The following is a 24,249-nucleotide window of genomic DNA, read 5'->3' as shown; positions in this document are numbered from 1 at the left end:
TGTGGGTATGGAAATTTTTGGGAGGGGGTTTTGGGTATGTTTGGATACGTCTGTACAAAAAACATATAGAAATCATAAATATATATGTATGCATTATTAATATAGCTTGAAAAGTATAACAAAAAAATTAAATTTAGAATACAAGATATCAATATGTTAAACATAACTTAGAACTATCATAAATATTGCACTAGCACATTTATAATGATGTAATATGTCTAGTTTCATATCAATTTGTCAAAGATTGAATTTTTTTCTTTTATAGGTAACCGGCCGAAGCCTAGATTATTTACTATTCATTCATTATTATTGTTAAGATTAATTATTATTATGTGTTAATCTCAAGTAGATTCGAACCCAAGACCTCCCCAATGAGAGGCTCACAATTTACGGATGCGTTGTAGGCTCTTGCCTATCAAAACTTGAATGTTATGATAGATGTATTGAATTCATTGTGCATTGGTTCAACTGCTAAAACTTAAAATAATACAATTAGTAATCAGCATCATATGGGTCATCAAGAAAATCAAGGTCAGTGGATCCACATGCATCCCCAATATCACTTGCACAACTAAAAGCATGTTGGTTATTTGACTCCAGAGAAGGTAAAGTGGCCCCTTCCTTGTACTGATTTTGTTTATAAGAAGGTGCAAGTTGGAATACACATTAACCAATTCTTATGCTTTACTTGCTGCCAATTGGTTGTGTTTCATTGAGTCGGTCTTGAATTTGGGGAGAGCAATAGAAGCTGCCATTATGTTATCTACAAGAGCCAACAAGTTAAAAATATATATATTAATATTAAATGATACAATACTAAATAATATGTTAAAAATAATTATTAATAATATAATATTATAATATCTATATATTTAAAAAACTTTCAATTTAAATTTTAGGTTCAACTATTTTAGAAACTTTAAAAACATATAATAAAAAATACAATCTACTAATATTATTATTATTATTTATATGTAGTATTTTGAAGTTTAATATTTATAATAAATTTTTATAAAAATCCTAAATCATTATCAGTATCAGTATACCCGTAACATCTACTATAGTAGTACTTAAATTTATTTATTTTTAATTCCTAAATTTATTCCATAACCTTTAGCATTGTAAGACTTTCATAAAGTAAGAACTTTACTTTTTTTTTTTTTAAATCATACCTGACAACACATGTTGCTCCCGCAGGTTGCTTCGTCATCTTGGCAATGTGTCATCTGCAACAAATTGTCTGCACCGTTTGCAACAAATTCTTTACACTGTTGCAAGTTGATCTTCAAACAAACGTTTGCACGTGGATTCGAACAGCAGGTGTTTCTGTTTACATTTGGGTGAAAAGCAGACAAAGGCTTCTGTTCGCAGCGGCAAAGGCTTTTGTTCAAATGAGCTTTAGATGTGAGATTTAGGGATTTTGGATGGAAAAAGAGTTTTAAAAACCCATCACCAAGTCAAATCACCACATCAAAACCCAAATTTGAAATCAAAATGCCATGTAAGCATAAAAAAGTCCGGATACGGGTTGCAAAAGTCACAAACATTTCAGACTTCAAAAAATTGAACCCAGTCCGGTTCTACATGGATTTTTGAACATATCTGATTCCGATACATACCGTACCAGCAGTTGAAAGAAAATAGGGGAGTATCGGTAACTTAGCTTATTTGTCACAACTAGGCAGTTTGAGATTTTGCAAATCAAACAAGTGGGATTAATGATAATTTCTTTAAAAAATACTTTATTAATGGACTAAAGGTAAACATTCATGCAAAGATCAAATGTTTAAACCCACTAAAATGGCATTGATAGGTTGGCTAAATTAGCTTAAGATAAATATCTAACCCAACATCATCCACATCAATCACAACACATCAACATTCCATAACTACTCTGACTAAACCCAATATCAGAGCACCCAATCATCACTTGTCAAGTGTCTGATTCATGAAGAGACAGTCACTTAAAGAGTGATGGGATTGTGCGATAACTGTGATAAGAAATATGCTCCAAGGCATAATGTATAGAACATTAACTATATCTACTCAATGTGGAGGTACATTTTATGACTAACATGTTGGAAACATTGGAAAGAGAACCATATTGAGGGAAAATGTACGAAGACTAGTTCACATGATGACAATTTCCTTGAAAGTTTTGTGCATGTCCTAGCAAGGATCGACACACCCCTAATTATGGTTTCAGTTATTTCCAGAGACATCACTTAACCAACCTCATTAATTCCAGTATCATGCATAACTTCATCAACCCTCAAGTGGCCAAGCAACAAGTTTGAGGTGATCATCATCAATGGCGAAACATTGACATGTAGTGGAGAATGTCAAACACAATAAAGTTTGCATGGATGATTATGATCTCTGATCTATCATCTGATAATGGCAGATATTCCATTTGCAAATTGTGACATGATATCAAGCATTCAATGGCTTCACACATTAGGACCATCACATATGATTTCACTGAAATGTGAATGCAATTCAATGAAAATGGGCATCAATACACCTTAGGGGATGTGACAACTGAATCCACCCAAATTACTTGTTTCAATTGCATTGAGAAGCTGAATGGGGGACCCATCCATTCATAGCTCAATTTTTTTCTATGCAAACGACCTTGATGTCGGACTCGATCAAATCACAAGACTTCAAATTACTCCTTCAGAAGCATTCTCAATGGCAGCAACTAAAGGTTTGCCACCTTAACACTTCGCAGATCATACAATCCAATTATTTTGGACACTTAACAGCTGTTACTAATACTAACAGTATTATGGAAAGACATCTTTCTAGATGTTCTTGAAGGGTAGCCTAAGTCGAGAGGAAAACTGATTATTACTATAGTGGTAAATCATCTTTCTAAGTATGACCATTTTGCCCATCCTTATATACCTCTACTATTAAAAAAGCACCCCTTGCCCAAACTTTCGCCTCCCTTGTATGTGCACTTTCATTTAAGTGACCAAGATCCCACCTTCCATGGAGAGTTCTGGTGAAAACTATTCGCTAGCCAAAAATAAGCTCGACACACACCTACTAGTCAAATGTCAGAAAATGATAGTAAATACTGGGAGAGAACTAGTTATGTTGCTTTGCTTTGGTACAGAAAATTCACTGGACTGATCAACCATCTCATGTAAACTTGTGGTACAATACTTCTTACCATCCTTCCGCGAAAATGACATCATATGAAATTGTTTATGATCGATTTGGTTTAATTCAGGTTTATTGAACTGAATGGATTTGTCTTATTTAGTTCCAGATTTTTCAATTACTGTTGGAGTTTCACTAAAAAAATTGACCTTCTGTAAACAAAGCAAGTTTCTAAACTAGTAGCCATGATTAGGATAGGGTTGAAGAACCTAAAACAGAATTATTGTTAGTGCTGAAATTCCAAAGAGTGAAATGAGAAGTTCTCAAGATCATTTAAAAATTCTGGCCATGCTCTATTAGTATATTACATACTCATAAGCTCAGTTCTTCATTTTTTGGCAACACCTATAAAGTTAATCACAAGCAATAAAACTAAGCAACATTAATATTCATATTTGACTTTTCCAAATTACAATTGATTTCAACTGGCATCAACTGCCCAAACAGTTCACTAAATTGCACATGAAGCATACACAACTCAATTAACAATAGAATATCAAAGAAAAATCTTTTTAATCAGATGTCAAGTCCTGTAATGTGAATCTAACATTACATTTAATTGCTATAAATGTGGGAAAAGACTAGCATAGGAAATAATAGCATTGATATCCCTAACAATGCAAATAGCATGTTCTTAATAAGTATTTGTGATGGGTGGAATGAACCTGATATTATTGATTTTTATAACACACATAATTTTTGTAAATGGGTGCTGAATTCAGAGACAGTCCATGCATCCGTGTGTGTTTATATTCAATTCTAGAATAAGTGCATAAATGTACACCTAACCCATTAGCCTTATCGTCCATGCATACATGTGTGCTTATATTCAATTCTGGAATAAGTGCACATATGTACACCTAACCCATTAGCCTTTGCCCCACTGTTCTTTCCTTTAATGTTTTGTTCATCCAACAGTACCCAAAAGAAAATTCAAAGTAGAACAAAGGAGAAAATAAATATATAGAAGAAAAGAGTATTGCTAATTAATCTACAAACCAGGGTGTGTGCAAGGCCTTGATAGTCACCGCCCCACCTAAAGTTATTTCATCCCCGTGTTCTACTGCAATAGTGCAGCCTTTTACATGGTCTTTTGCCCCACCATATACTTTGATACCAGGCACTAGTTTCTTGATTTCTTCATTTCCCCCAGCATGATCCCTATTAGAATAAAATCATCAGTGCAAAAGATGCATCCTGGCGAGTAAATAATCCTAAATGCAATATTTTCTGCAAAAGATTTGGTGAAAATGAATTCAAAAAAATTGAACAATAACCAAACATAGACACACTTAAAAAATTATTTTAAATGCAAGCGCATGCTAAACAAAAAGTACTAGGATCCTCAAATCATTGCAGGTAAAAATAACCACATCACACGGCATGGAATAACATCAAGAGGATAGAATAATTTAGTGTGAATTCTTTAGCCACAAAAACAGAAACTCAAGAATAAAATTATAAAAACAGCCACTAAAAATGAAAACAAAAATCAGTGTTCTTCAAATAGAAAAAAGACTACAAATATACAACCATCTGGAAAGCAGCCAGTGAACTTCCTTCACCTTATTCTAAGCACAAGTATTTGTTATCCTTCACATAGGACAGAAAAAGGTACATTGCTATTTCTTAAAAAAGCAGAAAAACAAAGATTGTAGAAGTTTCAAATAAATATGACAATTCTACACTTCATCCAATGCAGCTCTTCAAATTAACTTAGACTCAACTAGTTGTATTGCACCCACAGTTATCATGTCACTAACGCTAAATCAGATAAGATAATATAAGATAAAATTATAATGTCCAACAAGAGACCACAAGGGTCTAAGGGACTGAAAGCATACAACAAGACAACTGCCAGCAGCGGGAACACCAAATGGTGTCCATGTGTCCATGGAAAGAACAAGACAAGAAAGCAAGAGAACCAAAACCAAAAGAAAGCTAACTACTAAACTCGGGACAGCAAAAATAAGAGCCATATATCATGACAGCAGCAATTTTATCTAAACTCGGGACAATAATAACATCCCTGTGCATGAACCATCATACAGGGATGATGCATAAAGCCTTTATCTAGGATCACTACAGATAGTTGTTAGTCGAGCAGATATCAACAAAATTTCACAGTTCATACTTTTACTGTGAGTTAACTTATTGTATGTGCAAAGACCAGAACACTTGTCACAGCAATTCTTACCAAACCTTGACTGCTTAAGAATCAAAAAAATCTTCAATAAGAAAGAAGACACAATTTATTCACACATGAAGCTGCTGTGGAAAATATAGTAATCTGAAAAATTGCGTCAACCAAAAACTATTTTGGATGCAAATTTTGACAAGCCAGATGACAGATTCAGATATGAAACACACATCCCATCATTGGTAAAAGTAATACGACGTACACAAATTTGATTAAGTTCAAGTTGTATTTTCACTGTGTTGGTAACTTGCCTTAAAATATTTCATCTCAATTAACTCTAGTAAACTATATTTTCGAAGAATTATGTAATGCAAGAAACTTATTAAATATACTGTCAAACTGCATAATTGCAAGTCAATTTCAATGCAGGACTTAACTGAATGCCAGATTTTGTCATCATAGTATCAATGGCTATCCAGTTTCACTTACCAATGGTGATGAGTGGTAAGAACTAATTTTAGGTTGCAACCATGCTCTTCTGCTGATTGTAATAATTTTTGAGGTTCAACAGGATCAACTACTGCGCCCTCTCCTGATGCTTCATCAATTATCCTGGGAGCACATTGAATCAAAATTTTAAGTCTGTCAAACATTAATCCAAATCTCAGTTAGAAATTTCACTCCACAGGCAACATAAATCATTTTTTCTTATCTGGAATGTAATATGTATCAAGAATTAAAATATATAAAACTGGAATTAAAACAACTGATGCCTAGAAGATAATTTTGAAAAATATTGTCACAAGGTACAGCTGCTTTACAAGTTCAAGCCTATTAGTCAATTGATCAAAGAGGGATATCACAGAAAAATTGGCAAAGCCATGCCATCAACAAAGATGGTGAGAAGTTCAAATATTAACTGTCGAATAGAATCCCAAAATGCTGTTTTCTTGTCTTTTGAGTATGGAAGCCAATAAATAAACTGCTGGCCTGATAGTGATTACAAATATCAATGAGATTTTCCTTGTGAAATAGCCTGGTGCTACTGTCTGTCTTTCCCATATCTGCATACAGTCACAGAAGTACAAGACTTCTGGCTGGCTAAAGTGTGATCCTATTCAGCCACTAAAAAAATTAATGATTATATATACCCAATTGATATCATATCATGATCAAAATATGAGTGGATTTGAGATGGGAAGACACTCTCTGTGATTCCTCACCAAATGTTTTGCCAACAGAATATGAGGTCGGGGAGTGAGAAGCCTAAAGCAGTGGGTTATATTCAAAATTCTGCCACAAGGTAACAAATGCTTAGAGGTGCTTGTTTGCTTTGTGAGTTACAAGTTCATTAGCCAAAGTATGTCATGGGTTAAAAAGATCATTGAGAAATGACTAATCGTAGAAATAATCACTAAGGAGATGAGTGATAATGAACATTGAAAATGCTTCTCTATGGTGAAAATCTGTAGGATGCTACCCTGTTTTTACCCGGATTTTTTGCCCCTTCTTTTCCACTCCCACAGCTTTAAGGTTCAGGATTTATTTTCAAACATTTTTATTGCAGATAACTCTCAGCTAATTTCCTGAACTTTCCCTCATACCCTGGTGATGGAGATTTTGTCAAGCAGTTTGCGTCTTCTAATCATGAAAGTTTCCTTGTTTGCAGGGAAATTTATTTTCAGTTAGGCATGTCTATTTGGTGCTTTTGTTAATGGTGACCATTTGCAGGTTAACATGTATACTGAAAATTGCAATATTAAGGGAACATAACAGACCACTGCTGATAAGAAAAAGACTGAATACAACAGTATTGTTGAGCAATCTACTGTTGTGAGTTCATGGATAAACTGATTACAAGTGCAAAGATTTAGAAGGAAATTCTGACCTTAATAAAGCCCAAATTGTAAGCGCATGCAATACAAAATGCTGACATCTGTATTTATTTAAAAATTACAGTAACAATGCTCCAGCAGCACATATTATGTCAACTCATTGTGATTAATACAAAGAAATAATTTTCCTACATTCATATGTAAGACAAGGGCCATCATAGGACAACAAGGCTTTCTAAGCGCTCTTATTTACTACACTCTGTTGGGTGGATATTTTGCAACTGACGATTTTGGGTAAAAAAATCTAGTTGCAAAATAGGATGACCAACCACAGCATGTGAGACAAAGTCTCTCCTACCTTAAAGGGAAGATTCCCCCTTCTCACCGTTCCTTGGATCAACTCAAGGTAAGCAAGAAGTCGAGAGATTTTATAAAATGGGTGTTACCAATATCTTTTCTGTCGTCGGTAGAAATTGTGTATCGGCCGACGGGTCCCTTCGGAAAGGAAATTGTGTGTCAGCCGACGGGTCCCTTTGGGAAGGAAATTGTGTATCAGCCGACGGATCCCTTCGGAAAGGTTTTTATGTAACGACATGTATGTGGCTGACGAACTCCTTCGGGAAAGTTCTTCGGAAAGTATTTATAACCCCTTCGGGAAGCATTGTATTCATCTTATCATCATATCATATCATGGAAGCATAATGTACTGTGGGCATATGCGAATAATAATAAGAGTTTTGTTGGTTGTTGTTCATGTTCGTATTCGTGTTTATTATCTGTGTGCGTTTCCTAATTAATCTATGCGGTAAACATTTGGCGCCATTGCCCGATGGACCTGGTACGCAGGCAGGCAAATATGAATTAAATGCCGAATCAGTTGAACAAATATAAGAATAAGCTGAAAGAAAAAGATGACATACATGTTGCGCAAGAAAATTTAATTCTGGCTCAGCAGACAGAGCGTCAAAGGAGATTTCAAAAAATTGCCGACGGAAACAAGAGCGCGAAAGGATTGTTGAAGGAAACTCGACAACGGCTTGAGTTGGTGGAGTGACCTCTTCGTCCGAGATATACTTTTGGAACGAACAGCTTCGGTTGACCAACCCTCTTCTTCACCAAACAGCGCGGGTGTTGAAAACAGCGCGGAAGCAGAAAACAGCACGGGTGTTGAAAACAGCGCGGAAGCAGAAAACAGCACGGGTGTAGAGAACAGCGCGGGTGTCCAGAACAGCGTGGGTGTGCAGAACAGCGCGGGAGCTCAGAACAGCACGGGTGTTCAAAACAGCGCGGGAGCTCAGAACAGCACGGGTGTTCAAAACAGCGCGGGAGTGTAAAACAGCACAGATACACAACAAAACCCTAAACATGCAGTGATAATGGTAGGTCCGAAGGAAAAATTGCCTAAATTTGATGGTGATGAAGCAGCTGATCCCATTCGACATTGTAAAACATGTGAAACGATGTGGAGGGCAAATGGCATAACAGATGCAAACGAATGGATCCGACAATTTCCCGCTACCCTATGGGGTGTTGCGATTGATTGGTTTACTAATACTGATCCACAAAAGTTAAACAGTTGGGATAACATTAAGGAGTTCATCGCAAAATTTCAACTTCTGCACGACGATAATGAAATTGTAGCGGAGATATTCAATACCAAACAAAAGAAGAATGAAACAGTACGGGTCTTCGCCGGGAGGTTGAAGGACTTAATCAGTAAAATGGAGAATAAACCGGCAGATGGGCTCCAAAAAAGATGGTTCATTGAAGGCCTTCACCCAAAGCTGCGGAAAAAGATGAAGATCGTGCCACCATCGACATACATTGAAGTGTACAATCGAGCAATGAACCTCGAAAGTGACCAGAAGACAAAGAAGAAGAAGAAGACCAGCTCATCGGATTCAAATGATGATGACCCTTCAGGAGAAAATAGCAACGATGATGACGAAGGAAGCAACAGGAAGGTTTGTGCCCTCCAGAAGGATATGATGCGGATGATGAAAGAATTCAAAAACATGAACAAGGAGACTAAGGGTAATGACCTATGGTGCACGGAGTGTAAGAAAGAAGGCCATACGAAGGGATCATGCCCGAAAGATCAATTTTGTGAGATTTGCCAGATTATGGGACACCTGGTAAAGGAATGCCCTTTCAACTTGAAAACAAGAACACCGCAGCAAGTGTTCCTGACACAGGAGGCATCCCCGTCAAGAGGGAACGGGAACACCAGTACGGAAGGTGCCACATCGGGCGGATACAGAAACAACCGGCACAGTCAAAATAACAACAATAGCAGCAACAACAATACAAGCGGAAGGAGTCGAATTCAGTATGATGCGAATGGTCAGCCGATAGTTCAATGCCAAGCATGCAATCTGTGGGGTCACTTCGCCCGAGACTGTACCACGGCGAACACACCGAAGTTGTTATGCAGATGGTGTGGACCTGGTGATCATGAAGATGCTAGGTGCCCGAAGTCCGGAGTAAACTTGATTACTGTTGGGATGGATGAGGAAGAAGTTTTGGCAATCACTCGGAAGCAAGCGAAAGTGTACCCCAACCCGGCAGAAGAAAAGAAGAGATTGGAGGAAGCACGGGTAGAGATCCAGAAAGCAACACAAGCAGAAACGACACACCTGAAGGACACGCCAAGTACTTCCGTACGGAACTGCGCAGAACAGAACATTGTACGGCAAATTTTGCAAGCCGAGATACCCGTCAAGATAAGTGATCTGTTTCTCACTATGCCTCAGCTCTGATCGGCACTCACAAACATCGTTCCCGTTGCCCAACTACTAGGTGAACATGGAAGGAAGCAGGAAAGTGGAGCAAGTGCAGCGGACAAAAAGGAGAAGGAAAGTGGCGCAAGTGCAGAAGATCCGATGCTGTTAGCTCTTTCATTCGGACGCTATCCGACGGTTGTTGAAATGGGCATTCTTGGGACTGTATTGACGGAAACAATTGTGGACGGAGGGTCCGGTGTCAATGTGTTGCCTGAAGACACTTGGAAAAAGTTGGGACAGCCGACATTATGGCCACCTACCTTCCAGCTGTTAACAACCGATCAATACGGAATCAAGCCATTGGGAATACTCACAGCGCAACCAGTGACAATTGGAACACAACCATTCCTGTTGGACTTCGTTGTGATTCCTCTCAGGCGGAAGGGGTACGATGCTATTTTGGGTCGGGGGTGGTTGATACAAGCAAAGGCAAAGCACAATTGGAAGAAAAATACTTTATCACTTGAAAGCAAACGCCAGAAGTATGTCATCGATCTGCACACTCAGATGGTCGGGGAAGAAGCCCTATCGTCAGATTCTAAAGGAGAAGAAGATGAAAAGGGGCAAAGTATGGAACCAAATCAGGAGGGAGTTCTACGACAGGAAGGAGATGACGATTTGGATTCAGTAAATGGTCTTTACTATTCGCAGATAGAGGATTACGAGCTCTTTCCAAGTTGTAATATGCTAAGGATCGACAAAGGTAAGAAGGAAGAAGGAAATGAATGTCCAAAGGAACACAGAGAAGCCGAAAGAGGAAATGAATGTCCGAAGGAACACAGAGAAGCCGACGAAGGAAATGAATGTCTGAAGGAACACATAGAAGCCGAAGGAGGAAATGAATGTTCGAAGCAACATAGAAAAGCCGAAGAAGGAAACGCGGGTGTGACTGAAGCTGAAGGACAGAACATACAGTACGAACCCAAAAGAAGGAAAAATCCTACTGTACGATTGCGCAGGAAGAAAGTATTACGTCGAACCACAGATATAGCAGAAAGGTACCAGCAGCAAGGAAGACACACGATACAGTCTGCACAGACAACAAAGAGGAAGGGTTCAATAAAAGTTGTAGCGGTACAGAGTGAATGTGTTATTGACGAACAAAAGGGGCAGCTGACGAAGTCCATGGTAGCGAACTTCGGGAACAAACTGGGCGATATGGAGATGACACAGAACAGGTGTAGCAGGTTTCAATTCGGACAGTGGAATGAGATCAAACCAGGCAAGTTCAAAGTTAAGTGGGTTGGGTCGTATCAGATCTGAGAAGTAGGGGACAATGGAGCAATAAAATTATGGACTTTGGATGGACAGGAAGTGCTTCACGCGGTGAATGGCTCGAAGCTAAAGGTATACCACGGCCGGAAGACTTCTGCGTCAGGGAATGGCCTTCGGGCGACCCCTTTGTCGTTGCAGACCGATGACGCCGACGGTCGAAGGGAAAACTAACTTTGCTATTAAAAAAATAAAAATTTAAAAATTTAAAAAATTAAAATTTAAAATTAAAAAAAAATTAAAAGGTCTCATACGGTTTACTACCGTACGGATTTCACAGTGAAGGAGCACCGTACGGTACGGATTTCACAGTGAAGGAGCACCGTACGGATTTCTCAGAGGATGGAATCTGTCGTATGGTTTTCAGTGAAAGGAGTGTCGTACAGTTTTCAAGAAAAGTACTGTACGGCTTCATACTTGAAGGAGAGAGTACCGTACGATTTTCATATTTGATGTACAGTTTTTTAATGCAGTGTACGGTTTTTTTACTGTTGTACGGTTTTTAGAAGCAGTGTACGAATTTTGGAAGAAGCTAAAGTGAAGGCAATGTACGGATTTTAATATGTGATGTACGGATTTTATAACAATAATGCAATGTACGGGTTCTCAAGAGGTTGTTGTACAGATTTTTGGAGGAAGATACCGTACGGCTTGTTATAAGCTTGTGTTTTGTACGGATTTTAAAGCAATATATTAAGCATATGGATTTTAGAGCCATTTTTTTGTACGGATTTTTTAAAGGAAAGCAGCGTACGGAAATTGCAGTTGGGAATGCGAGGTGATTGTACAGACTTTTCAAGCATATGATGTGTACAGATTTGGATTGCAAGATTATAGATTTTGAAGAGTGGGGTTTTGGCGTACGGCTTCTACTTGCTATTTGGTAGCACAGAAGGGTGACAGGAGGTTTTCTAAAAAAAATAAAATAAAATAAACGTCGACAAATCAAGAATGCTCAGAATGAGGATCAGATGATGCCACAGGGTAGAGGAAGAACCAATGATTGCCAAAAAGAGTGTAGAATCGGCAAAAAATGACAGAAATGGTGTGTTTTGTGCAGTTTTGTGTGGGTTTCAAAGTGCTAATTTGGTCTTGGCAGCGAGGGGCACTGCCCCTCGACCCCGCCGGGGGCATTGCCCCCTGGACCCCCAGTCGTTGCGGATATCAGTCGTGGGAGTCTGACCAGTTGAGAAGACTTGGAGCTGCTGCAAGCATGGAGTGTCTGTCTACCAGAGGCACTAAGAGTAGGTGTTGGCCGTGAGGCTGTCTTGGTGGATGCGTAGAGAGCTCGGGAGGAGCTGATCATCCAGTTGGAGGCAGTGCAGCGACACTTGGCTCAAGGTACCGAGGAGTTGGAAGCAGAGGAAGCAACACAGGTGGCTATCAAGGTCAGTTGAGGAGTCAGTATTGTGTTACCAAAGGCTATAGATGCAACGGGATGAATGTGAAAGTGTTATGGCAGATCAATATTGTTGTATTAGTTGTTTGAGTTTTGTTCTGTAGTCGTCAGGAGACGACTTTTCTTTTTGAGGGAGATGATGTCGTCGGTAGAAATTGTGTATCGGCCGACGGTTCCCTTCGGAAAGGAAATTGTGTATCAACCGACGGGTCCCTTAGGGAAGGAAATTGTGTATCAGCCGACGGATCCCTTCGGAAAGGTTTTTAACGACATGTATGTGGCCGACGGACTCCTTCGGGAAAGTCCTTCGGAAAGTATTTATAACCCCTTCGGGAAGCATTGTATTCATCTTATCATCATATCATATCATGGAAGCATAATGTACTGTCGGCATATGCGAATAATAATAAGAGTTCTACTGGTTGTTGTTCATGTTCGTATTCTTTGTCTGTGTGCGTTTCTTAATTAACTTATGCGGTAAACATTTTCTTCTTATCTTTTAAGAAAGAATCCACTTACTCTTGGAGCGAGTAATGGGCAAGGTGAATCTCTAACTACACTTCTATCAAGAGCTGGAAACAGTGATACCAATAAACCTTTACTAACTCAAAGGCTAGCTGAAAATGTACCGGTTTGGCTCTAAGTCCGAACGTACTTCTATATGGAAAAGCTTTACAACTAGGGCACAAAAACTCCTAAAAGTAAGAATGACTTAGCTATTTTGCAAATTAAGAAAGAAGTATAAGCTACAAACAAAGCTTCTAGCTATACACTTCCACAATTGCCCCTGGTCAAAGCTCTAGCTCCAATTGCTTCTTAACTCTTTTATATTCAATTCACAAGATACAATTACCCAAAACACAAGATAACATGACTCAAAAATCACTTAGATGAATTATTGACAAAGCTTATAACTCACACAAGTAACAATCTAACTTAATCAAAGTTAAGTCTCAAATGCTCCTTTGTATTCACTTTTCTCTCAAAATAGTGCTACACAAACAAAGTTCTGCTGGCATAATTTCTTCAAAGCTCTCTTGCATAAAGATAAAGATGATTTTACAATGAGGGGGGCACTCCTTTACATAGACACAGGAGTTGAGAAAATGGTGGAGGAAAAAGTCGGAGCAACTCAACCAACTTTGACCTAGTCTAACTGAAAGAGAAAAAATAGGGTTACATGCAACTGCACATGAAACTCACATTACATCCTTTTACATACATGTAACTTGCATTATATGTAATTACACTTTTTTGCGTAATGCATCCTCTTAAACCTACGAACATGAAACAAATACAAAAACAAAAACAACAAACTTAAAGATTGTTACTCAATGCCTTGAATTTGACGATGATATCACGAATTTCGGGAAGATCAACAATTTCCATGGTCTTTGATATGGCTTCGATCCTCACTGCATCTACATACGCTGATTGCACAACTTTGGAATTTGTTGCCATAGTATCTAACAAATGTTTTGTCAAAGATTTATACAAGACAAACTTGTTCATTGTGTGTGAACCAAAGTCTTCAGAATCTACATCAGCATTGATCCTGATTGTATATTTCAAGCTTACCTTTTCAACTACAATGAGATTACCGGATTAATCAATAACATGGCATCCCATCTGTTCCAAATCATAAGTAACACCTATTTCAACTGCCTGACAATCTCCAAGTGTCGCTTGCAACTTTGTGATCAGCTTCCTCAATGTTTCTTCTTTGTAACCAATAAGTCCTTAAAATCTAAAGAACATTTCACATGACGGAAGAATGTCACATGAGACCAAGGCATCTAGATCAAAACTTGCCATTTCATCCCAATCATTGAGGATTTCCTTCAAATTATCCACTTCTTGAGTCAAAGAAGAGATCAAGTTTCGCTCCATTCCATTTATTTCTTTAACGCACCTAAGAACTACAAACGTCTCTATGATGGCTTGGACTCCTTCAGAGATGATCTCTCCTATCCAAGACTTGGCGGCTTCAATCAGCTTTCTCTTCTTGAATGTTTGAAACATGGAAACAACACTTTGAGAAGATTGTTGTCGAATGACCTTGTTCAGGTGTGAAACCTCCTGTTTCAGTTGATTTTTCTTCTATCATAGCTCATGATTGTTCTTTAATACATTAGCCAATGCATCTTGAGCATCTTGTAAACAACTCAAACGTGGTTGGTTTTCGATTTCAACCTTAGTGAACTTGTAATCAGAATGAATAAGTTCCTCCGCAAGTTTATCCACCAAGGGCTCAACAACTTCAACAAACTTGGTCTTATCTAAATCAACCAAGATCCTTGAAACAATCTTATCTTTCAAAGATTTGGATTTGGTCTTCTTAACAAGGAGATTATCTGGCGGTATGACCACTTTTCTTCTCTTTGTTGTGATTCTGCTCAACCATGCAGGCAAGCTGAAACTTTCATCTGTAAAAGAAAATATAATGGAGACCATTGGCATTGATCCAGATTGTACTTCCATTGTAACAAAGCAAGATTCAGTCTGCACAGCTTAAGGCATAGGAACATGCTGAGAAGATTTTGTCATGAAAAGTTCAAAACCCGTCAAAGACATATCAAGTTGGGAAACTTGACCATTTGTGAGAGTTGGAAAATGTTCAAACACATTTGTCAAATGCTCATATGGTTCATTTGCAGGAATGAGAGGAGCAGCAAAAGAAATAGGAAGAGTCATTGTATTAATTTCCGAGACCAGAATAGGAGTGAAAACCGTGGAGAATGAATCCACATCGTCATCTACCTCATCCAGAAAAGGTGCTTCACGAATAGATGGTGCATGAGTTTGTGCAGGCTTTGGGGGAGATATGATCACGACTTCCCCTTCTTCAACTATATCTTCCTTATCTGATTTTGTCTCCAATTCCTCTCCTAATTCTTCCTCTAACTCTTGAACTAGTTTAGAGATCTAAGAAGACTCATAACCTTTTCCACCCTTCAATTTGAATTTGAGGGAACCCTTAGCATCAGAAGATGAGGCACCATCTTTCCCTGTAATCTCTAGCTGTGACTTCCTGTCAGGAGGGCCAAAGCTTCCACAATCCAATTCCATTTTAGGATTAACTCTTTTAAGGCCTTTATTTTTCAGCCATTTGCTAGTGTTTACCAAGATGGATTGAAATCTATCCATGATAGTTGTTTCTTCCTTCTGTTGCCACTGAATAGGAAAATGACACTTTTTATCAAAGCCGGCTTGATGAAACTTCGGATCAAGAATGTTGCCGTCATCTTCAACTTGGAAATCTGAAAGAATATCCAACATGTTGAGATCAATTATTTGCTGCAGGGTTAATCTGCAGTAGTCCATCTTCATGATGTCAAGCTCTGATCTCATATCAATCCAATTATCCTCAATGCGATGAACATGCGTAAAAGCTCTTTTCATTTGAGAATTCATCTCTCGGTAATCAAAGTCAAATCTGGCCTTGAACTTCTTCAAGGTGATCAACTGCAACTTTGCTTCCATGTTCTTTGCTTTGGGCACAGAATTGATTGAATAGTTTCCAATAGCCAAGGATTTAGCTGAGATAATACTAAAACCAAGCCTATGCATAGCATGTTGATCACTCTACATGTCCATGAGCTGTCTAGCTAGCTCCATCAAGATGATTAGATCTATAGCATACCTAGGTAAGGTATGCAGCTCGCCTTTCAAATATCCAACTCTTAAATATGTAAAAGGTGGAAATTGAATGAAAATACAGTCGTATTGATTCACCTTTTCCCATGTTGCATCAGACACTCTTTTGACAAATAACTGTCTATTAAATGAGCATCGGAAATGCTCAAAGAAGGCATCTTAGACTCTTCTGTAATGAAATTTACTATTTGCCAAAGTGATTTGGTCATAGCAATCTCAAATAGGAACCTGAAGACCATCTCCCTTGGTTGAGAGACCAAAGAAAGATCCCATGGCAGCAGCAATGTAAACAAGGTATGAATTTATGTAGACAAACGCTAAAGTTCCCACGTTACCTATGTGTTGGCAAAGTGCAGTGCTTATGAGCTCTCCCCAAAAGATGTGTTCTTTGTTTTCCATGATTTGACAGATGAACTTATACATCCATAGCTAGAAATCAGTAGAATCTTTGAGACCGCAAATTCTGTTGAGAAGGATGATGAGATACTTATATTCTTGTTTGAAGTTAGACTGATGAACAGTTTTTGGCCATCTAGAGAAGTTGTTCCTTTTATTGTCTAAACAGTATAGGTTAACAAACTTCTGATAATCACCCTTTTGCCCATTCCAACATGCCAAAGATGATTCCTTGGTTAAATCTACACATTCTGCTTTATGTGGCACTTTAAAGATCTGCTCAATAACTTCTGGATCAAGGCTAATGATAACCTTGTCGTCAGCGTCCTTGATAGTCTTCGACTTTGGAGTAAAACGCCATGCACATCCAAGAACAAAATCAAGTTCCATGGCTGCCATAGGAAATGCAAACACCAAGTGAATGTTACTTCTTTTGATGCACTTCATCTCATGACCAATAGGATTTTCAACTCTTCGTAGAGACTCAACCATGTCCACATGACCGATCATCGTGTCCATTACATTGTCAAAAAAAAATGCAACCGATGATGGAGTTGCATGAGCCAACTCTTTATCATATTGATATTTCATCTTTCCTTTGGATTTTGATGATGAGGGCGTCTCTTGCATTTGTGCTGCAACACAAAAATCTCAAAACATAAACACATAATCAGAAAGAATCGCCATACAAGTTGATTTGCAGTCAACAACAAAGGTTCGAAAATGAATTGGAGACTTTGTAGATCCGAGTAAATGATCTCAAAAGGAAATCATCATGCATATGCAATGAATGAAAATGAAATGAACAAAATGCGGAATGAAGTGTTATGAAGGGGGAAAATGGAAAATGGAATGAAATGAAAATGTGTGAAGGTGGAACGCATGAGAATGCGTGCAAATGAAGATTGCTGATTTCGAATGTGACTTAGGGTTTTCAAAGCATTATTGCATGAAAAATGAGTATATGTAAGTGCAACATGTAACGGGAGATGACAGGTGAGATAAGATGCGAATGCGGATGGTGGATGCACTTTAGATGCAAGTGCAAATGGAGGATAAGGTGCAAAGCATGGAAAGATGCGGAAATATGTATTTTCTTACGAAGGCACAAATACATATGAAGAGATGGAAATGGAAAATGGAAGAGAGATAATGAGCTTTATAGTCACCTTTGGTGAAAAGATGAAGTCAAAGTACAAGAAAGATGAAAATAACATCTTTTTGACTTTTCAAAAAGTGATTTTTAATCAAAATCGAACCTTTTAGATGCAATTACATGTAAGGCTTTTCGTATAATCATGTCGTGCAAGTGGCTGCGAAAAGTGAGATGAGTGAAAATGGAAGTCAAAAATAAGATTACATGCATGTGCAGATGGTGAATGAGATGGAAAACATATAATTGCATTTGTCAGATGAGATGCAAAGTGTTGTGACATGAAGTATGGAAGTGAAACGTGATGATACTTTTGCATGAAGTGAAACAACAAGTTCTTGGGAAAGAACTTGTGACTTCTCCAAAATGGCGAAAACCAGCAAGCAAGCACATAGCACAAAAACTCAAAAGAAAAACGTACCTTTGGAGAGTGACTCAAACATGTCAAGATGCAATGCACTTAAACACAAATTCGAATTTGGAATTTGGGAAAAAACCAAAAATAAAAAAATGAACAATTTCTTCATTTTTAAAAGAAAAATGCACTTTCCATGGCATTGATTTCAACAAGTGGCAATCATCAAGCAATAATATGCATAAAATCAGCAAAATAAACACAAATTAAATAGCAAAAAAAGAATAAGTCCACTTACATGAAAATTGAGTGCTAAAATGAAGAAAAAAGATGCTCCAATTTTGAAAATGTCTTCAAAAATGTTTGAACCTTTCAATCTCTTGCAAATTTGAATGGGAGAAGGCAGCAATCAAGGAGTATCTGTTAAAAGATGCCAAAACATGCCCTAAAAATACTCCAAGATCCAACGTTTTGCATATGCATGCTCATGGGACGTTTTTGGTGAAAAATGTGTTTCACCAAGGAGCATGATCAAATCGATTTGGAGTTTAAAGGTCAAAAGGTGTATCATAATGCAATGCAATCACCATAAAACACCAAATCAATTCATCCTTGTGCAAAAACATTAATCAAAAATAGATTTATTTGAAGTTATCTCCAAAAATGTGCCCTACGATAGAGCTTCCAAAAATGATTTTCAGCATGGTAAATCCATTCTTGATGCAAGAAAACTCATTGCCAAGCAAAAACGCCTTCAATGGAGAAGATCTCATGGAAATCCACCAAGAAAATCTCTCACAATGAGTGAAATCAGATTCTTGGAGAGCAAATGCGTGCATTCTTTCAAAATCGGACCTTTTGGGATGATATGCATGTTTTAAAATATGTTTTTGGTCAAAATCAGACCTTTTGGGGTGACAAGCACATTTTAAAAACTTGCAACAAGGAAAATCAAACCTTTTGGAGTGAATGACATGTTTTAAAATATGCAAGTGATCAAAATCGCACCTTTTGGAGGGACATGCATGTTATAAGTTATATCTTACATTTTGAATGCAAAGACACAAAAACTTACCTTTTGATGTAATGATATCAAAAAGGTCCTCTTTTGATAGTCTTTTGATGTAATGGCATCAAAAAGGTCCACTTATGTTTTCAAGTTGAACTTTATATGCAATGATATGTAAAATGTCCACTTTTGATGGATTTTACATATAATTGCATATAAAAGGTCCACTTTTGATAACTTAAAGTCATTTAATCAACTTAATTTCATAAAAATGTTACTTAATGGGACATAAACAACATTTATATATTATATTTAAAAATAAAACACATAAATATCATTTAAAAAGTAACATTAAAATGAGCATTTGATTTAAAAATATAAAAAAAACTGAAACTATAGAGTTTATATAGTCACTTTAAGTGAAAAATCAAAAAGTAACTCAACTTAAAATTATAACATAAAGTGCACTATGATATGATATGATATGATAGATTTTAATGACGTCCATGAGACTAAAGTAGTCTATGGAACCTATAGTTACCTTTTAAATGATAAAGTAACTTAAAAACATAATATAAAGTGAATTTAAATTATATTTTTCAAAAGGTGAATGTCAAATTGAAAATATAACATGATATTTTTAATTCGTGTTGTTGCATCAAAAAGGTCCACTTTTGAGGCACTAAAATGGCCATATCTCTTCACTGACAACTCTGATTGAGCTCTAAGTTAGACCAAATCAAAGGGGAAACCAAAAGCCGTCACATGAGCAAAACCAAAGGACTAAAAACTTACAAACGCAAACTCAAAAGCAAAGAAAAGGACGATGAAGGCTTCAAAAATCAAGCAAAGGCTCAACAAAAAGCAAAACGAAAAAGACTTGACGAAAGCTTTCAGTAAAATAACTTGATATATGAATTGAAGTCGATTGATCAATCATTATTAAACAATTGAATACCAAATTCAACTTAGAGATACGTGAAACTAGCTTGAAAAAGTTTCGTGCTATTACCAACATTTTGTGGTGACAAAATGCAGGACAACACACTCCCAAATGCATTTTTTGAAACTTGAGCATAAGAGCGTGAACCATACACCTTGGTGAATACAATAATAACTTCAGTAGTCAACATTGTTTTGCGTAAGATGCCCGGCAAAGGAAGAAGCCTTGCACCACAACTGAAGGATTCCACATATTCTTCCAAACTCACACAACATCTCTTTCCTTTGTCTTTAACGCATGAGCAGCAGCATATGATTTGGCCTTCACAAGGTTAAAGCTTGAATAAGGATTCAATTACCCCTTTCTTACCTTTTTGTCCTTTCTGAAATTTGTTTGCTAGCTCAATACACCTCTATGTAATTAAGAAAAATCAATACACAGGTGATGTCTTGTCTTTTTCCAAACATATGTCCCTTGTATGGCAGACTTGAGGTAACAGTTGCCTCAACTTTAATCAACCAGCAGTATTATCATTTTTTTTTCAAGTCACATTAGGTAGGCCCAAAAGCAGCGATTCCCTTATAATTTTTTCGTTTTTCTTTCTTCCAAATGCCATGTCTATTTCTTGAATTCCATTGTGATCATTCCTCCTTTTTGACCTGTGTTCTTTGCTACTGCTGCAATGGAATTGTCTTATTACCACTTTGTCTTAAATTACCAGTACAATTTTTTTTTGTCTCATAAGACTTGTCTTTCAGTCTTCAGAAATATGAACCTTGTCATTCTCGCAAAATCTTGGATTTATCTACACCAAATATGGGACCATAATTTGTAATTTCCAAATTATTTGAAACTACAGATAATCATCTGCTACAGCTAACACAATAAAGTCCAGACAGCTTGGACTCACATTAAGCACCGAAAATATTCATGTGATCAGAAGGAATATATAACACTAAACTACCTTGATGAATTGCCTGAAGAAACTAATCGTCTTGTTGAATAACCCCCAAACTCAACCTGCAATCTCCAATCAATCTGCAAGAATTCCATTTTGCTCAAGTTGAGATTACACACAAATCTCACAACATAAACCAAGGTGGATGTCTCACCACCGTAATCCATCCTTTTCAAGAGGGTTTTTGTCCGCCATAAGGCTGAATTGAACAAGTTCAATTCCCAAAACCTCTAGGATTTCACCAAAGAAGAAACTAATAATCTATTAATGTTGTCGGTAAAATGTATAATGTAGCCGACGGGTAGAATAGTATCCAAACGGGCACGTGACGCTTGAGTCACCTCTTCGGAAAGGTATATGTACACGTCCGAGATGGACTTTGGAAAGGGAGTTATAATCAAGAGATCATTGTAGTCATTGTAATCGGATTGTAATCTACAAGTGCATACATGAATAAAGTACCTGTTCTGAATTGAATCGTGTTATACATGTGTTAACTTCTTACCCTATGAGGTAAACATTTAGCGCCGTTGCCAGACGTACCTGGAACGAAGGAATGATATGAAGATTGATGCCGAATTTGCCAAACAAAGATTGGAATAAGGTGAAAGATAAGAATGAACTAAGTACAGCAAAAGAAATTTTAATTTTAACACAGCAAGCAGAATGCAGACAGAGACTTCAGCAGATTGCCAAGGGGCACCGAAGGGGTGAAGAGGCACAGACGGCGGGAGTGCACTCACCTAGTAGGCTGAAGAGTGCCGAGGAATTGCTGGAAGAAACTCGACAACGCTTGAATTTGGTGGAGGAAACAAGGGAAGATTTCCTTAACCTGTGTACGCCGAGGAGAGAGTGTCCGAACGGAAGGGAAGCAACTCGCACGGCTTGGAGTGCCAAGGGAGCACGAGCATGGAGGGATCTCTTCGTTCCTGATACACCGGACAAACGGATACACGCGGAGAATAGAACATCACTTGAAGACTTGTCACCAGACAACACGGTTGTGGGGAACAAAACTGTTGTCCAGAACAGCGCGGGAGTCTAGAACAGCACGAGAGTCCAAAACAGCGCGGGAGCTCAGAACAGCACGGGTACACAAATACCTCAGAATCAAAGACAGGTAACAATGGCTGGCCCTAAAGAAAAGTTACCCAAGTTTCACGGTGATGGTTCAGCAGACCCTATCAGACATTGTAAAACGTGTGAAACCATATGGACGGCAAATGGTGTAACGGATGAGGATAATTGGGTAAGACAATTTCCAGCGACCCTACGGGGTGTGGCGATAGACTGGTTTTCTGACACTAGTCCTCAGAAACTTAATACATGGGAGAATGTTAAAAAAGAATTTATAGCAGAATTCAGATTACTTCGAGATGATAATGAAATAGTGGCAGAAATCTACAACACCAAACAAGGAAAGAATGAGACAGTCCGAACCTATGCCAGGCGACTGAAAGAATTGATCGGAAAGATGGAGAGTCAACCAGCAGATGGGTTGAAAAAACGGTGGTTTGTGGAGGGGCTACAATCGACTCTTAAAAAGGAAATGAAGATTGTACCACTGGCATCGTACATCGATGCGTATACTCGTGCCATAGATTTAGAAAGCGAACAGAAGACGAGTAAGAAGAAGAAACATAAGTCCTCTGATTCAGATGATTCATCCTCGGAGAGTAGTAGTAGTGATGAGGAATCAAACAAAAAGGTGAAAGTGCTACAGAAAGAGATGCTGCGGATGATGAAAGAATTCAAAAATTTGAAAAAAAATCCGGATACAGTAAAACGAGAACTGTGGTGAATAGAATGCAAGGAGGACGGCCATACGAAGGGTTCATGCCTGAAGAAGCAATTTTGTGACATCTGCCAGGTGGCGGGGCATTCCCTGAAAGAGTGCCTATTTAACTTGAAAACAAAAAGACACCAACAGGTGTTACTAACGCAGGAAGCCTCGAACAATAGCAACAACGTGGGCAATGATGCAACTTCAGGTGGATATCGAAATAATAATAGACACGGAATGGGTGGAAACAATAAACAATAACAATGGAGGCCAGAGTAGAATACAATATGATGCGAGTGGACGGCCAATGATACAGTGTTGGGCATGTAATCTTTGGGGTCACTTCGCAAGGGACTGTACTACGAAGGAGGCGCCGCAACTACTGTGCAGATGGTGTGGTCCAGGGGACCATGAAGATTCAAAGTGTCCAAAGCAAAGCGTAAATTTATTAAGTATTGAAACAAGTAATGAGAACGTGTTGGCGATCACGCGAGAACAGGCGAGAAAGGCAAAATATCCGAATGCGGAAGAAGAGAAGGAGAGGTTACAAAAAACCCGAACAGAGATAGAGAAGCAGATGAGAGCGAAGAAGTCACAAGTAAGAGACACTGCGAAAACTTCGAAAAGAAACTTGGCGGAACAAGACATGGTGAAACAGATAATGCAAATGGAAGTACCAATTAAATTAAATGATCTTCTTCTCACCATGCCACAGTTACATACGGCTATTATAAATATGACACCGTCCCCAAGAGTAACGGAGGAAGCAAAGGATAGTACGGAAACAACCATAGCAGCAGCAATAGAACTGATGTTATTAGCACTTACGACAGGTAGACACCCAGCAGTGGTGGATATGGGCATTCTGGGTACAGTGCTAACAGATACAATAGTAGAGGGAGGATCGGGAGTGAATGTGATGCTGGAAGATATTTGGCAAAAACTTGGACAACCAACACTATGGCCACCCACCTTTCAGTTACTTACAGCAGATCAACATGGGATAAAACCCTTGGGCACTCTAATGGCGCAGCCGGTAACAATTGGGACACAACCATTTTTACTAGATTTTGTAGTTATTCCATTAAAGAGAAGAGGGTATGACGCCATCCTAGGACAGGGGTGGTTGGTGCAGGCTAAGGTAAAGCATGATTGGAAAAGGAACACCCTGTCAATGGAAAAGGGAGTTAGGAGATTTATAATCGATTTGCATACACAGATGGTAGGAGAAGAAGTCGCGTCGTCGAACTCAGAAGGCGGTGACGAGAGTGATGACAAAGGGAAAAAGAGGATGGAACCAGATAATGAAGGGGTGCTGAGAATAGGAGGGTCAACTGATGATGACCTAGATTCAGTAAACGGATTGCTACATTGGAAAATGGAAGACTATGAGGT

The 24,249-nt window shown here is 38.2% G+C and overlaps 1 protein-coding gene across 1 annotated transcript in view; it reads right to left on the bottom strand.

Annotated features, from left to right (window-relative positions):
• GLY2 (Metallo-hydrolase/oxidoreductase superfamily protein) overlaps positions 1–24,249 on the bottom strand; it is a 129,907-nt gene that overhangs the window by 41,778 nt on the left and 63,880 nt on the right. The window contains exons 2-3 of the mRNA XM_089831237.1: positions 5,801–5,923; positions 4,171–4,332 (exon numbers count right to left, since the gene is read on the bottom strand). Of these exons, the coding sequence (XP_089687363.1) occupies positions 4,171–4,332; positions 5,801–5,923 (285 nt within the window). The remainder of the gene's footprint in view (positions 1–4,170; positions 4,333–5,800; positions 5,924–24,249) is intronic.

The sequence above is a fragment of the Cupressus sempervirens genome, chromosome 5 (assembly GCF_028749045.1).
Source record: "Cupressus sempervirens isolate cs-2001-9-10 chromosome 5, ASM2874904v1, whole genome shotgun sequence".
NCBI lineage: Eukaryota > Viridiplantae > Streptophyta > Pinopsida > Cupressales > Cupressaceae > Cupressus > Cupressus sempervirens.
Note: the sequence above shows the minus strand (reverse complement) of the source record. Positions and strands in the feature narration are given on the sequence as shown.